Raw genomic sequence first — 17,423 nt, 5'->3', positions numbered from 1 at the left:
AAGGCAAACAGTCCCTTGGTTTAAATCTCAGTTGAAAGGTTACATCTTCAATGTTTGTTTTTGCAGTTGTACTTAAACCTGGCACCATCTGACTAAAGAGAGAAAAGTGTTACCAACCGAGCTGCAGTAAATCCAGAATTCTGTAAATTGCTTACTGGGAGAAAAATTGGGAAGTGAGTTTCACAGTTGAGCTCAATCCTATCTTCCCCAGTCAGGGTTTGGAAATTGGGGACTGGCTGTTTAGAACACATTGGTCCTACCTCCATTCCTTCTGATATTGCTCAGCTTGAAATTCAAACCTGGGATATCTTACTTTGATCTTCTGTTGAGCATTTTTCAAACTTGTTGTAAAATTGATCGAAGAACAGTGTTAATAGCCCTTCAGAATGTTTGTTTACAACTGATCATTCATTGAAATTAAGGCTCATCCATGAAATTTACTTTCCTCCAACCATGGAAAATGCACGAAAAGCAGTACAGGAACAGCTTGCTTTAACTTGTGGGACTTCTGTAACATTTGTCATGGAGCTGTCAGATAAGATGATAGAGAATCACAAGTCTAACAGAACCCTTTTGACTGAAATTTAAATGTACTTCAAATATTGTTTTCTCAGGTTATATATCTTGTCTTTCCATACTCAACACTGACATTAAAAACAAATAGATAGAATTATGAATTCACACTCCCCTTTTTGCACACTTCCCCCCCACAGGAAAATTGCTCTCCATAGATGAAGAGTAGAGAAAACATTTTTCAAATGCTGTGAGGATGTTGAGCAAGTTTTGGTTAAACAATGATCTCAGACTGTCAGAACACTGTGTGGGAACTTGTAATACTTTCTCAACTTTCTGTTATTTTTAACCCGCATTTAAAGTTTAGAGGCAGAAATTAATAAAAGTTTTTGTTGTATGTTTTTGTTGTTTGGTGAATTGGGAGTTAATTCACTTCTTATAGTATTTTGACCTTCTAGAAAAGATTTCCTCTCCTCATCATGCTGACCTTTTTGAGAAGATTGATTCCCTTAAATGTCAGAGTTGTAATCCATGACTCTGATAATAATCATATTTGTCAATCTCATTTAATTTTAGATGTGGGAGCAAGTTTAGAACCACAGAAAACATGCTGACATCAATCAAGAATGTTCTGTTCTCAGAGCAGATTACAACCAAAGTTCAAAGTGCATTTGTTATCAAAGTATGTGTGCAGTATACAACTCTGAGATTCATCTTCTCCAGGCAGCCACGAAAACAAAGATCCTGTTCAAAGAAAAACATCAAACCACCCCCCCATGCAAAAAAAAACAAATAGCACAAACAGCACCCACCCCATGCGCAAAACAGGGACAAGAAAGAGTGAGCGCAAACATAGAAAACACAAAATCGAAAGTGTGCAATTGAACTGCAGTCCAATCCACAAACTGTTGACCCAGAACTTCAGTACCATCTGTTGACAGCATTGAGGGGAGAGGGAGAGGGGAGAGGGAGAGGTGGGGGGGAGAGAGAGAGAGAGAATTCAAAAGTAGGGACATTCCTTTAGGAGAAGTGGGCAGGAGGGAGAGAGAGTGCTGCATGCAGACATCCTCCTTTGGCAGCAGTGAGTGAGAGGCTGGTAGATGGCTTTGAGCGCTTGCTCACTTTCTGCACTCATCTCAATGTTTTCAATCTTCCTTAACGCTTTAATTGGCAAGATCGTCAAGAAATGGAGTTAATCATGGGCTCACGCCCCATCTCTGAGCTTCTTGACCTCGAGCTGCTCGGCTCCTGGTACCTTCTTGGAGAGGGAACAAAGTGCCAGATCTGTTGGAATCCTTTGAGGAAATACCAGACAGGACAGACCAAGGAGAGTCAGTGGATATTGATTACTTGGACCTTCAGATGGCGTTTGACAAGATGATACACATGAGGCTGCTTAAGAAGATAAGAGCCCATGGTATCACAGAATGGATGCTAGCATAGATAGAAGATTGGCTGACTGGCAGGAGGCAAAGGGTGTGAGTAAAGGGGGACTTTTCTGGTTGTCTGCTTGTGACTAGTGGTGTTCCATAGGGGCCGGTTTTGGGATTGCTTCTTTTCATGTTATATGTCAAAGATTTGGATGATGGAATTGATGACTTTGTGGACAAATTTTCAGATGATACGAAGCTAGGTGGAGGGGCAGGTAGTGTTGAGGAACCATGGAGTCTGCAGAAGGATCCTTAGTTGTCACAGGAGTAGTATCAGAAGATTGGAGCATCGGAAGTGTTATTCTTTTATTCTAGAAAGGTAATTGGAATAATCCTGGGAGTTATAGACTAGTGAGTCTTGTGTCAGTGGTGAGCAAACTATTGGAAAGGATTCTTGGAGACAGGATTTACAAGTATTTAGAGAAGAACAGTCTGGTTAGGCGTAGTCAGCATAGGTTTGTGAGGGGGAGATCATGCTTCATGGATCTGATTAATTTCTTCTAGGAAGCGACAAAGTAAATTGATGAAGGTACAGCAGTGGGTGTGGTGTAAATGTAGTTTAGTAAGGTGTTCAACAAGGTTCCCCATGGTAAGATCTTTCACAAAGGTCAGGAGTCATGAAAGCCAGGGAATCCTGGCTTGTTCAGAATTAGCTTGTTTACAGAAGGCAGAGGTTGGTAGATGGAATGTATTCTGCTTGGATGTTTGTGACCCTTGGTGTTCTGCAGGGATTTGATCTGGGACCCTTGGCCTTTGTGATTCTTATTAATGACTTGGATGAGGAAAAGAAAGTGTGGGTTAGTAAGTTTGCAGATGACATGAAAGTTGCTGGTGCTGTGGACAGTGAAGAAGGTTGTCATCGGTTACAATAGGATGTTGTAGGATGCAGAGCTGGGCTGAGAGGTGGCAAATGGTGTTCAATGAGAAAAGTGTGAACTGATACACTTTGGAAGATTGATCTTGAAGACAGACTGCAAGATTAATGGCAAGTTTCTTAGTAGTGTGGAAGAATAAGGGGATCTTGAGGCCCACGTGCATAGAGTCCTCAAAGTTGCAACGTAAGTTGGTAGGTTGGTTAAGAAGGCGTATGCTATGTCGGCTTTCATTAGCCGGAGGATTGAGTTCAAGAGCTGCGGGATAATCTTGCAGCACTATAAAACTCTGGTTAAACCACACCTGGAGTATTGTGTTTAGTTCTGGTCACCTCATTACAGGAAAGATGTGGAAGCCGTAGAGAGGGTGCTGAGGAGATTTACCGGTGTATAGCCTGGATTAGAGAGCATGTCTTATGAGGAAAGGATGGGTGAGTTAAGGCTTTTCTCTTTGGAGCAAAGGAGGATGAGAATTGGCGTCATAGAGGCAATTAATAGAGCGGACAGCTAGTGACTTTTTACCAGGGTGGAAACGGCTAATACAAGAGGGCATAATTTTAAAGTGAATGGAGGAAAGTTTTAGGAGAGATGTCAGAGGTAGGTTTTTTTACACAGTGTGGTGGTGCATGGAATGAACTGCTGGGGTGGTTGTAGAGGCAGAATATATTAGGGACATTTAAGAGACTCTTAGATAAGCACATAGATGAAAGGAAAACGGATGATTATATGTTTGGAAAGGGTTGATGTTGGAGCAGGTTAAAAGGTCAAGGCAATATTGTTGGCCAAAGAGCCTGTACTGTGCTGTTCTGATCTACATTCTATATTCTGTATTCTTAACCTCTCCTTGAGTGCCAAACTCACCCTGACAGGAGACACATTGCACTCTCTTTAGTATATCCTTCCATAGTTGGAGAGACTAAATGCATACACAGTAATCCAACTAAGACCACATGTAATTGAAGCAAGTTGTCTATGGTGGTACTGTACATGTATTTTTCTGCTCTAAACCTTTTACCTACTTACCTACCTACCTACCTATCTACTTACCTTTTGCATATCAGCCTTTGTGAGGATGCCTATGTCTTTCTGCACACCTTTCAATCTCTCACCACTTATAAAGGAATTCGTTTTACCAATGTGGATGACTTTACATTTTTCCAGATTATTTTTCATTTGCTGTATCTTCACCCATTCATAATCTGAGTTCTTCCCGAAGACTCTCTATATCTTCCTCAGAGCTGAAACTGCCACCAAGTTGTGTATCATCAGCAAATGTGCATGTGTTACACATGATCTCTTCATCCATAATACTGAGAATGAGAGGATAGGGCATTTGGACTGGTTGGATTGCTGCGCAGAGACCAATGCATTTTTGCTGAGGAGAGTTGAATGTTCAAGTTTGGAAATTAGTAAACATTGCATGTCCAGTGGGATTGCCTTGCTTTTGCCGAGAGAATGCATTCTGAACTTGTACAGAATCCAAAAAAAGGCAATAGTAAAATCTGTTAGGATAAAGGGGGGGGCGGGGAGGGTGGTGGTGTTTAGAATGTTTCTTGTAATGTGAGCCCCTGCACAGAGCACATTCCAAATAGGTGCTTCAAGGGGAGTCTCGCCAAAAGTATATTTATGAATCTCTTCCTTTGAAGCTCTTTGCAGAAGGTTCCTTTAAATCTATCTTGTATGCCAAGTCTATTTTTTAACAATTTGCAGTTTAGCAGCATATTGTTGTGGGTAAGTAACATCTGACTTCTTGATAATCTGAAGCATATAACTTATTAGGAGCTCAACAAAATAAATTAATTCTCCATATTATCATGTAAAGTCAGCTCATTGGAGCACAGCGATGGCATTGCTCCCAACAACACCCCCCCACCATCTTTTAGCCTTTTTACAGCTTTTATGGAATCCAGACTAGCTAAGTATTTGATAATGGAATGCATGAGACTCTTAAGCATCCTGCGGATATCTTTTTTTACAGATAACAGTGCAGTAAGATAATGTAAAGGGAAAGGTAAACCTTTTAAGCGAAAGCAATTTGGAACAAAATGAAAAGGTTATCACTTCCTTGAAAAGTTTTGGTGAAACAGTGAATGTGGGGTAGAAAAGATATAGATATGGTCCCTGGTTGTAGGGAGAAGAATTGGGGAGAAGCTGCAGCTGTCATAGAAACAAGTACTTGAAAATAAAAAAGAATGTGTAGACTAATTGATGATCCATCCAGGGAAATTTACTCTGATTAGGGGCCTGTTGTACTACACCTGCTGTGGATTGGATCTATCTCTATTAGATACCTTTCATACTTGCCAGATTTTCTGTGCTTTAGAAGCTGAATATATGATGCCTGAAGATTTTAATCTGCTGCCAACATTGCATCTTTCTGCTGTCTTAAATTTGTTCCATTAACACTTATGTCATAAGACACAGAAGATTGATGGTGAGTTTTCTTATAGTCACCATGCAACTAGTGACAAAGACTCAGTTGCATTAATGAACAAATTTGCCATGACCTTTTCTGCTAATAATGTAAAAATGAACTTATTTTATAACTTTAAATTGTATTTTCAAAATTTTTAATGAATGGGTGTCCTTCCTGAGACCTCTGTTCACTGTTTAGTTATGAGTACCTGGTGGATAAATATTAGGAGTACAGTATTTTATAATGAGCAGATCATACACAATATGGTACTTCTGAATGTTTAGCTGATGTCTCAGTTAACATTAGTTTCACAACCAGCACATTCAAGAACAGATTATATACTGCAATCGTTTGAAGTTATTTGTGGAACTCTGCTGAGTGTAAATTTTCCTGCAGTTTTGCTTAACTCAGTGATGGCATTTCATTGCCATGTGTTGTGTGAGGAAGCAAAAGATCTTGCATTTGGACTGCACTTGTCATAACCTCAAAATATACCAAAACAATTTATACCCTAATGCATACTTTTAAAATGAAATCACTGTTGTAATGTTGCTATGTCGCTGGCAATTTGATAATATGCTTTGGTTCCAGAATTTTAGGCTTGAAGCAGATAGCCAGTTAGCAGAGCTACTCCCTTGGGAATAGCTGAGGATGTGGAAGGCACAAAATGAAAGCCTTTTTTTTTAACTGCTGTAAAACTACAAAATGCTGGAAGAACTCAGTAGGTCAGGCAGCATCTATGCAAATGAATAAGCAGTCGACATTTTGTGCCAAGACCCTTCTTCAGGACAGGAAAGGAAGGGGGAAGATGTCAGAATAAAAAGGTGTGAGGAAGGGAAGGAGGATAACTGGAATGTAATAGGTGAAGCCAAGTGGGTAGGAAAGGTAAGGGGTTGGAAAGGAAGGAATCTGATATGAGAGGAGATTGGACCATAGGAGAAAGGGAGGAAGGAGGGAATCTGGGGGGAGGTGATAGGCACATGAGAAGAGGTAAGAGACCAGAGTGGGGAATAGAGAAGAGGGAAGGGAGAAGGAATTTTAGATTATTGGAAGGAGAAATTGATATTCATGCCTTCAGGTTGGAGGCTACCCAGACAGAATATAAGGTGCTGCTCCTTCACCCTGAGGATGGACTCATCTTGGCACAAGAGGAGGCCATAGACCCATATGTTGGAATGGGAATGGGCACTGGAATTAAAATGTTTGGCCACTGGGAAGTTCTGCTTTTGGAGCGAAGGTGTTCGACCAAGTGGTTCCCCGATAGGTCTCACCAATGTATAGGTGATTGCATTGGGAGCACTGGACACAAAAGATGACTCCAGCAGATTTTAGGTGAAGAGTTGCCTCATCTGGAATAAAGTGAGCGAGGATGTGATTGGGCAGGTGTAGCACTTTGGCTGGTTGCAGGAATAAGTGCCAGGAGGGAGATTAGTGGGGAGGGATGAATGGAAAAGGGAATTACAGAAGGAGTGATCCCTGTGGAAAACAGTGAGAGGGGGGAAGGAAAAGATATGATCAGTGCTAGGATCCCTTTGGAGATGGCGGAAGTTGAAGAAAATTATGTGTTGGATGTGGAAGCTCATGGGGTGGTGGATAAGGACAAGATGAACTCTATCACTGTTAAGGCGGCAGGAAGATGGGGTGAGCATGGATGTTTGGGAACTGGAGGAGATGTGGGTGGGAGCGACATCAATGGTGGAGGAAGGGAAACCCCAGTCTTTGAAGAAGACAGACATCTCTGATGTCCTAGAAAGGAAAGCCGTAATCTGGGAACAGATGTGGCAGAGACGAAGAAAACTGAAAATATTATTTTTACAGGAGGTGGTGGGAACAGTTATAGTCAAGATAACCGTGGGAATCGGTAGGTTTATAAAAGATGTTGGTCGACAGTATGTCTCCAGAGATGGAGACAGATAGAGAAGCAGGAGGGAGGTGTCAGAAATGGACCGAGTGAATTCAAGGCAGAGTGGAAGTTAGGGGCATAGTTGATGAAATTGTTGAGCTCAGCATGGGTGCATGAAGCAGCACCAATGCAGTTGCCAATGTGGTGGTGGAAGAGTTGGGGAGCACTACCAGGAAGGCTTGGAACATAGACTGTGGAACTTCCCTGGTTCCAAACCATGTGCTGAGTTTGCACCTTTGAGATTGGTTGAAGCCTGTTCCACTGTGGGTTTGTGGATTTAATACTAGATGCAGAACTATCAGTGACATATGCAGTTATTGAACACGGTTTATTTTGACAATGTGAATCTGAAAGCAGTATAAAAAGTTTTGGCATGGTTATATTTTACACTCAAATCTCATAATTGCTCAGACCAGGATATGAAATGTGTATCAGTTTGTTATTGACAGTTGAGCATTTATCGTGATACTGAGCTTCAGGACAAGTCCTGAGGAAGTGTCTTGGTCTGAAACATCAACTGTTTATTATACACTAGTTGACCTCATAACTTCCTCCGGCAGTTTGTGTGTGTTTCTTGATGAATGTTTTGTATGATCTCTGCTTAGTCCATGTTGCGTCTGTGGGCAGATTTTGTTCCTACTTTGTGTTTAACAAGCATTTCACTTTTGATCAAAGAGGGAGTGAGTTAAAATCAGGCTCTGTGGTGAAGTTTCAGGGTCAAGTAATACAGGGCCTTTTTTCTTGGTTTTGGGTTTCACACACTTTAGCAAATGCATACCTTACCGTGTAAATCCAGCGGTATTAGAACTAGGAACTGAATGTTTCTGTGATTGTGAAAGGGTTGTTCACAGCACAGTTCTTGAGGAGAGCACGTCTCCAGTTTAGCACTATCAATATCTATGTCTGTGAGAGTCCCTTACAATGTCATACTGCTACGTGAGAAGACATCCTGGCTTTATGTACAAAGTCACATTACCTTCTTCTGAATTTTTCTTGATCAGGATTCTCTTGGGGACTGTCAAGAACAGATGCTGAAAGCTTTGCCTTTGCTCTCCCGTTGGTACCGACATGTACAGGAAGTACCTGGAGTGAAGAAAGCTGCTGTCAGTTGTGGAATTCGTTTTCTCAACCTTCCTGCAACTTCGCCTTCTTCCAGCATGCTGACTCCAAGCTCCAGTGATCGTAAGGACAAGAATACTGAAACCACAGACCCCCATTTCCGAGGTGGCCCAAGACCCACCATGAACAAGCTTGAAGTAACTCAATATTTTTATGGTTTTTGGGATGTCCTAGCTGCCATATTTTACATTGTAGGCATAAACAAAAGCTTAAGAATATTTATTACTCTGTAAACCTGTTCTGCATTTAAAATAATTTAAAATAATTTTGTAATGATCAGTTGAACAACTGAACCCCGGATAGTTGCCAGTGATATTGGCTGACATTGATACAGATTCCAAAGGGAATACTGGAAGGATTTGAGATGTAAAACACGAAAGATGTACATCAGCTGTAAATTTAAGTGCATGATAAGAATTTAATGTTTTCAAGTTGCAGAGCACTACTGCATATAGAAATAGGTTATGGAAGGTGTGGATATAATTCTGGAGAGTAGGCACCATTGTAGAAACATGTAGCTGTTATGATGAAACTTGAGGGCTTGAAGTATTGACAATAATCTCAAGTAAGATCTAGGCTTCAATATTCAAAAGGACAGCATTACATCTACATAGAAGTGTGGGAGATTTCAAAATGAGGATTAGAATTTTGAGATTAACAATAATTTGGATAACAGATTTATATTTTGTATGCATATAGACTTGATCCTTGGCTAACATCCATTTAATATTTCTGAGATGCCCTCAAACAGTTTAATCTACAGATCTTAAAATCATATTCCAGATATTATTATGCAACACCATATCTCCATTAGGCAAATTAAAGTGTTATTAAATGAAGGTTATAATTTTTTTTGTGAAAGTGGATAAGTCACTGGATCAGATGAATTCTGAGAAGCTATCATTTGAAGGTTAGAAAGTTGATAAAGGTTATTCATTCATCAAGATGATAGAGGTGTGAAGTAATATTTCAGTGCCTATGGAAGAGTGATAGATGTGTAAGTGGGCATCTTTCCTGAGACAGACAAGTGCAGTTGTGAAGGAATTCAGATTTGGGATTCAGTTGTTGTATGTTGTTGGATTCGAAATGAAAGGCAGCTGGTAGAAATGATGAGCAACTGCTGTGTGCAGATTTGTGAAGGCTGAGAATACATGTACTGATTTTGTTAATATTCAACTGTAGAAAACTCATTAAGAGTTTCCTGTTGAATCAATAATCTGATACTGCAGCACTATCTTTGGAGTTGAGCTTTCTGGCGCAGCTGATGTGTTGAATCTTAAGACAAATTGTTGCAGTAATATGTTGGTCCTAAAGTTAACATACTCCATTCACTTATAATTTAATTCTTTCATCAGGAGAAATGTAGAAACTCATTGTACTTGTTGTTCAGAACCAGATTGTAAACATTTAATAGGTAAGGGCCAAGGACTAAGCACAAGGACTACATAGTTTGTAGTCTGTAGACATATGCATACTTCATTTGTTAATTGGTATTTAGTTTCTTCAAAATATTTGCAAGTCTATAACCTGGGAGAATAGGAACTCATAACTTGTAGTTCCTGGTAAAGAAGTTGTGAGCAAAATGGGAGAATATGTTGGGTAACACACACAGAATACTGGAGGAATTCAGCAGGTCAAGCAGCATCTATGGAAATGAATAGACAGTCGAAATTTTGTCCCTTCATCAGGACTGGAAAAGAATGTGGAAGAAAGCAGAATAAGAAGGTGGGGAAGGGGAAATTTGTATAAGCTAGAAGGTGATAGATAAATCCAGAATGATTTGTTGGGAGGGTGGTGAGAATGAAGTATGAGGCTGGGATGTGATAGGTGGAAAAAGTAAAGGGCAAGCAATGAAGGAATCTGATTGGAGAGGAGAGTGAACCAAGGGAGGAAGGGAAGGAGGTGGGGCACTGGGGAGATGACAGGCAAGTTAGGAGAAGAGAAGAGTTCAGTGGGGGGCCAGATAGGGAATTGAAGAAGAGGGAAGGGGAAGGGAAAACTTACTGAAAATTGGAGAAATTGATGCTCATGCCATCTGGTTGGAGGCTATCTCGATAGAATATGAACTGTTGCTCCTCTAACTTAAGAGTGCCCTCTTTGTGGCAGTAGAGGAGCCCATGACTGACATGTTGGAATGGAATGAGGATCGCAATTAAAATGGTGGCCACTGAGAGATCCTGATTTTTGTGGATGGAGTGAAAGTGCTCAACAAAGCGGTCCCCAAACTGTGTCGGGTCTTACCAATGTAGAGGAGGCCATATTGGGAGTACCGGATGCAGTAGACAACTCCAACAGATTTGCTGGTGAAGTGTTGCTGTCTGTAGCTGAGAAAGAGCAAGAAAGTAAACCTGAACAACAGTGGTGAAAGAGTGAGAGAGAGAGTTCTTTATTGTCAGTGGCAAACAGAAAGTATTATGTTAGCTTCGTTGCTTTTGTTTTGCAATTGATCTAATACGTTATGCTTCTCAGAATCTTTTGGCTGTCATTTGCTTCTTTCCAATTTAAATGCTGTCAAACTTTGAGCAGGGTTGCCCAATAAGATGAAATTCAGGATTGACTATCAAAAAATTAATACTGTCATTTGAGAATTTTTCTTGCAAATGTTATTCCACCCATTTCAAGTTATCAATTCTCCTTATTTTAATATGATTTTATTTTCAAAACACCTTTCCTGATGGGGCAATATGTTATGTGCTGCAATATTTGTGCAAAATCCTGCTCATGATTACATCTTCCAAGTGTTGTTCCTGTTTCCCACTGTGATATACTGTTCAGAAATCATAGAAAATTTATGATTCCAGTGGGAGGCTATTTGACCCATCATGCCTGCCCAGTCATATACTCAGTCTTATCCCATTCCTCAGCACTATATATATTATATTTGAGGTCTTAACTCCAGAAGTACACATCCAAGAATTTTTGAAATGTTAGATGTGTTCCTCTCTATTAACTTTCAGGTAGTATGTTCTGAACCCCTATTATCCTTTGGATGATTTATTTTTCCGGAACTCCCCTCTCAATCCTTCCACCAACTTTGTTCTCTGCACCCTGTTTTTAACTCCAATGCTTAGGGAAAAAGATCCTTCCTCTTCTATGCAGGGCTCTTATAATTTTACATACCTAAGTTAAATCCCCGTTACCATTTGTGTTCAAAAGAAAATTATCACAGTTTATCCAATCTTTAAATTTAGAAGCTGCGAATGAAAGTTCTGGTACATGGTACAGGCATTGTGTTAATCTGTAAGACCAACTGGTTACTTTGACAGCTGCCATTAAAATCAAGCGTCTCCAGTTTTACCCCATTCACAGGTTACTTTAGTTTGTATTCTAATTTTAAAAAATGCTAGAGTGTAGAGGAGCCTACTTCCTCACTGTTAAGACCAGCTGTTTATTGTACCAGCTCAAAAATCCTTTACTGGTGACTGGGTGAAAGAAGGTGAATCCATTGATGTTGCTCTCACCCACATCTCTTCTATTTCCCAAACATCCATGCTCACCCCATCTTCCTGCTGCCTTAACAGTGATAGAGTTCATCTTGTCCTTATCTACCACTCCATGAGCTTCCACATCCAACACATCATTCTCTGCAACTTCCGCCATCTCCAAAGGGATCCTAGCACTGATCATATCTTTTCCTCTCCCCCCCCCCACTGTTTTCCACAGGAATCGCTCCCTCTGTAATTCCCTTGTCCATTCATCCCTCCCCACTAATCTCTCTCCTGGCACTTATCCCTACAATTCTTTGTTCTACCACACTCCTCAGTGCCCTACCATTCACTATGTAAGTCTTACTCTCGTTGTCCTCTAAAAGTGTAACACCTCACACTTGTCTGCGTTCAGCTCCATCTGCCATTACGGAACCTTAACAGTGGTATTACAGTGGTATGAGAGAGGAGTTGGTCAAAGTAAATTGGAAGGAGATGATGGCAGGGATGACAGTAGAGCAGCAATGGCATGAGTTTCTGAGAAAAATGAGGAAGGTGCAGGATAGATATATTCCAGAAACAAAGAAATACTCAAGTGGTAAAATAATACAACATGGCTGACAAGGGAAGTCAAAGCAAATGTAAAAGCAAAACGGAGGATACAACAAAGCAAAAATTAGTGGGAAGATAGAGGATTGGGAAGCTTTTAAAAACTTACAGATGGTAAGTAAAAGAGTCATTAGGAGGGAAAAGATGAAATATGAAAGCAAGCTAGCAAGCAGTATCAAAGTGGATAGTAAAAGCTTTTTCAGGTATGTAAATAATAAAAGAGATATGAGAATGGATATAGGACTGCTAGAAAAAGAGGCTGGAGAAACAATAACAGAGGACAAGGAGATGGCAGATGAACGAAATGAGTATTTTGCATCAGTCTTCACTCTGGAAGACACTAGCAGTGTGCCAGATGTTGAAGGGCATGAGGGAAGAGAAGTGAGTGCAGTTACTATTACAAGGGAGAAGGTGCTCAAAAAGTTGAAAGACCTATGGGTACGTAAGTCTCTCGGGTCAGATGAACTGCACCCTAGGGTTCTGAAAGAGATAGCAATAGAGATTGTGCAGGCATTAGTAATGAACTTTCAAAAATCGTTGACTCTGGCATGGTGCCAGAGGACTGGAACATTGCAAATGTCACTCCACTCTTTAAGAAAGGAGGAAGGCAGCAGAAAGGAAATTATAGACCAGTTAGCCTGGCCTCAGTGGTTGGGAAGATGTTGGGGTCAATTGTTAAGAATGAAGTTATGGAGTACTTGATGATACAGGACAAGATAGGACAAAGTCAACATGGTTTCCTTAACGGAAAATCTTGCCTGATGAACCTGTTGGAATTCTTTGAGGAGATTACAAGTAAGATACATAAAGGGGATGCAGTGGATATTGTATATTTTGGCTTTCAGAAGGTCTTTAACAAGGTGCCACATATGATGCTGCTTGACAAGTTAAGAACCCATGGTATTAGGGTCTGATTAGGAACAGTCAACATGGATTTGTACGTGGAAGGTCATGGTTTGACAAATCTTATCGAATTTTTTGAAGAGGTTACTATGAAAATTGACAAGAGTAAAGCGGTGGATGTTGTCTATATGGACTTCAGTAAGGCCTTTGACAAAGTTCCACATGGAAGGTTAGTTAGGAAGGTTCAATCGTTAGGTATTAATATTGAAGTAGTAAAATGGATTCAACAGTGGCTGGATGGGAGGTGCCAGAGAGTAGTGGTGGTTAACTGTTTGTCAGGTTGGAGGCCGGTGACTAGTGGTGTGCTTCAGTGTACTGGGTCCAAAGTTGTTTGTCATATACATTAATGATCTGGATGATGGGGTGGTAAATTGGATTAGTAAGTATGCAGACGATACTAAGATAGGTGGAGTTGTGGATAATGAAGTAGGTTTTCAAAACTTGCAGAGAGATTTAGGCCAGTTAGAAGAGTGGGCTGAAAGATGGCAGATGGAGTTTAATGCTGATAAGTGTGAGGTGCTACGTTTTGGTAGGACTAATCAAAATAGGACATACATGGTAAATGGTAGGGCATTGAGGAATGCAGTAGAACAGAGGGATCTAGGAATAAAGGTGCATAGTTCCCTGAAGATGGAATCTCATGTGGATAGGGTGGTAAAGAAAGCTTTCAGTATGCTGGCCTTTATAAATCAGAACATTGAGTATAGGAGTTGGGATGTAATGTTAAATTTGTACAAGGCATTGATGAGGCCAAATTTGGAGTATTGTGTACAGTTCTGGTCACCGAATTATAGGAAAGATGTCAACAAAATAGAGAGAGTACAGAGGAGATTCACCAGAATGTTACCTGGGTTTTAGCACCAAAGTTACAGAGAAAGGTTGAACAAGTTAGGTCTTTATTCTTTGGAGCGTAGAAGGTTGAGGGGGAACTTGATAGAAGTATTTAAAATTATGAGGGGGATAGATAGAGTTGACATGGATGGGCTTTTTCCATTGAGAATAGGGGAGACTCAAACAAGAGGACATGAGTTGAGGGTTAAGGGTCAAAAGTTTAGGAGTAACACGAGGGAGAACTTCTTTACTCAGACAGTGGTAGCTGTGTGGAATGAGCTTCCAGTAGAAGTGGTAGAGGCAGGTTCGATTTTGTCATTTAAGAAAAAAATTGGATAGGTATATGGACAGGAAAGGAATGGAGGGTTATGTGCTGAGTGCAGGTAGATGGGACTAGGTGAGAGTAAGCGTTCGGCATGGACTAGAAGGGCCGAGATGGCCTGTTTCCGTGCTGTAATTGTTATATTGTTATATGGTTTATTATTGGGAAGTTACTAGCATGGTTAGACCATTTGCTGTTTGGTAGGAGGCAGTGAGTGGGAATAAAAGGATCCTTTTCTGGTTGGCTGCCAGTGACTAGTGGTGTTCTGCAGGGGTCGGTGTTGGCACCATTTCTTTTTAATGCTGTATATCAATGATATTGGTGATAGAATAGATGGCTTTGTTGCCAAGTTGGCAGATGATATGAAGATTGGTGGAGGCGCAATAGTGTTGAGTAAACGGGTAGGCTGCAGAAGGACTTAGATTAGGTGAATGGGCAAGAAAGTGGCAAATGAAATACAATGTTGGAAAGTGCATTGTCATATACTTTGGTAGAAGAAATAAATATGCAGACTATTTACTAAATGGGGAGAAAATCCAAAAATCTAAGATTCAAAGGAACTTGGGAGTCCTTGTGCAGAACAACCTAAAAGTTTACTTAGATTAGATTTAGATTAGATTAGATTGAACTTTATTGTCATTGTGCTGAGTACAGATACAAAGCCAATGAAATGCAGTTAGCATCTGACCAGAAATGCAAAGAATAGTGTTATTTACAAAGTAACTATGAATAAAAAGTGCTACAGCACACAAATATAGAGTACTGAGACAGTGCAATATGGGTGTAATACTGCTTAGCGCTGTGATGTGAGGTTCAGCAGGGTCACAGCCTCAGGGAAGAAGCTCTTCCTGTGCCTGCTGGTGCGGAGAGAAGGCTGCTGTAGCGCCTACCGGATGGGAGGAGAGTAAAAAGTCCATGGTTAGGGTGAGATGCATCCTTGATAATGCTTTTTGCCCTGCCCAGGCAGCGTTTATGGTAGATATTCTCAATGGTGGGCAATTGGGTGCAACTGGGCAGTTTTCACCACATGCTGCACTGCTTTGTGGTCCGATACGGGACAATTGCCATACCACACTGAGATGCTGTTGGTGAGTATGCTCTCAATGGTACAGCGGTAAAAGTCCATCACTATCCTGGGACAGAGGCGAGCTTTCTTGATGCTCTGCAGGAAATAAAGGTGCTGTTGCACCTTTTTGATCAGGATGGAGGAGTTCAGGGACCACGTGAGATCCTCGGAAATCTGGACACCAAGGAATTTGAAGCTTGATACATGCTCCACTACAGCTCCGTTGATGTAGATGGGGACGTGAGTGTGGCTCCTAGCATGCCTGAAGTCCACAATGATCTCCTTGGTCTTCTGGGTGTAAGGGGCCAGGTTGTTGTCGGCACACCACGCGGCCAGGTGCTGGACCTTGTCCCTGTAGGCTGTCTCATCATCCCCTCTGATCAGGCCAACCACGGTGGTGTCATCTGCGAACTTGATTATGGAGTTTGAGCCATGTACAGGAATGGAGTAATAGGTGAAAAGGGAGTACAGAAGAGGGCTCAGCACACAGCCTTGAGGCACGCCGGTGTTCAGGGTGAGAGTGGAGGAGGAGAGGTTGTCTAACTTAACTGATAGGAGTCTGTTAGTCAGAAAGTCCAAGGTCTAATTGCAGAGAGATGAGCTGATACCAAGCTGGCAAAGTTTGGCGATCAGCCTGGAGGGGATCAGAGTATTGAATGCCGAACTAAAGTCAATGAACAGCATTCTGACGTAAGAGTTGGGGCTCTCCAGGTGGGTCAGGGCAGAGTGAAGTGCCGTGGAGGTGGCGTCCTCTGTTGACCTGTTGGTACAATAGGCAAATTGATGGGGGTCACGGCTAGTGGGCAGGCAGGATTTCAGATGTGATAGAACCAGTCTCTCAAAGCACTTTGCAGTGATGGAGGTGAGTGCAACTGGACGGAAGTCATTCAGGCCCGTGGCAGTGGAATGCTTCGGCACTGGCATGATGGTGGCGATCTTGAATCTTGTAGGGACAACTGCCTGGACCAGGGAGAGATTAAAAATGTCCGTGAAGACCCCGGCCAACTGCCCTGCACCGACTCTGGGCACACGGCCACGTATTCCATTCGGACCAGCTGCCTTCCGTACAGTCACCCTGCTCAGGGTGGCGCAAACATCGGAGGTGGAAAGTGAAATAGGCAGTTCACCAGGTGGGAGATCCGCTTTGAGGGTGACCTCCTTGTTCTCTTGGTCAAAGCGAGCGTAGAAGTAATTGAACTCATCGGGGAGGGAAGCAGAGCTAGAAGGGGGCACAGTACTAGGTGGTTTAAAGTCTGTAATGACCTGTACGCCATGCCACATGCGCCGGGGGTCTGAGGAGTTGAAATGCTCCTCGATTCTCTGTTTGTATATGAGTTTATCCTGAGAGATTCCCCTCCTCAGGTTGGCCCTGGCTGAGCTGGAAGCCTCCCGGTCTCCAGACCTGAAGGCTGAATCTCTGGCCTTGAGCAGGAGGCAAACTTCTCTGTTCATCCATGGTTTCTGATTAGGGAAAACTTTTATTTGTTTTGGTGATTTCACTCTATCTACACACTTGTTGATATGCTCAAGGACAGAGTTGGTATATAAATCAATGTTAATCTGAGAGTCTGTGTACTTGCAGGTAGAGTCGGTGCAATGCAATGTTAGCATTTATTTCAAAAGGTCTAGAATACAAGAGCAGGGGTGTGATGCTGAGTATTGTGAACAGTTTTGGGTTCCTCATCTAAGAAAAGATGTGCTGGCATTGGAGAGGGTTCAGAGGAGGGTTTACAAGGATGATTCTGGGAATGAAAGGGTTATCATATGAGAAACGTTTGTTAGCTTTGGGTCTGTACTCACTGGAGTTTAGAATGATGAGGGGTATTTCATTGAAACCTTTCAAATGTTGAAAGGCTTAAACATGGTAGATGTAGAAAGAATGTTTCCCACGGCGGGGGAGTCTAGGACAAGAGGGCATGGCCTCAGGAGAGAGGGGTGCCCATTTGACAGAGATGTGGAAAAATTTCTTTAGCCAGAGGGTGGTGAATGTGAAATTTATTACCACAGGCAGCTG

At 41.7% G+C, this 17,423-nt stretch overlaps 1 protein-coding gene across 4 annotated transcripts in view; it reads left to right on the top strand.

Moving 5' to 3' along the window:
* gstcd (glutathione S-transferase, C-terminal domain containing) overlaps positions 1-17,423 on the top strand; it is a 222,097-nt gene that overhangs the window by 17,169 nt on the left and 187,505 nt on the right. For 3 of the 4 annotated variants that reach the window (XM_063046823.1, XM_063046824.1, XM_063046822.1), the window contains exon 4: positions 8,136-8,390. The exons of the other annotated variant lie outside the window; for it this stretch is intronic. In XM_063046823.1, the coding sequence (XP_062902893.1) occupies positions 8,136-8,390 (255 nt within the window). The remainder of the gene's footprint in view (positions 1-8,135; positions 8,391-17,423) is intronic. 4 annotated transcript variants of the gene reach the window in all.

Source organism: Mobula hypostoma, chromosome 4, assembly GCF_963921235.1.
Source record: "Mobula hypostoma chromosome 4, sMobHyp1.1, whole genome shotgun sequence".
NCBI classification, from domain to species: domain Eukaryota; kingdom Metazoa; phylum Chordata; class Chondrichthyes; order Myliobatiformes; family Myliobatidae; genus Mobula; species Mobula hypostoma.
The sequence above is the reverse complement of the archived record's forward strand: the minus strand, read 5'-3'. Positions and strand labels throughout refer to the sequence as shown.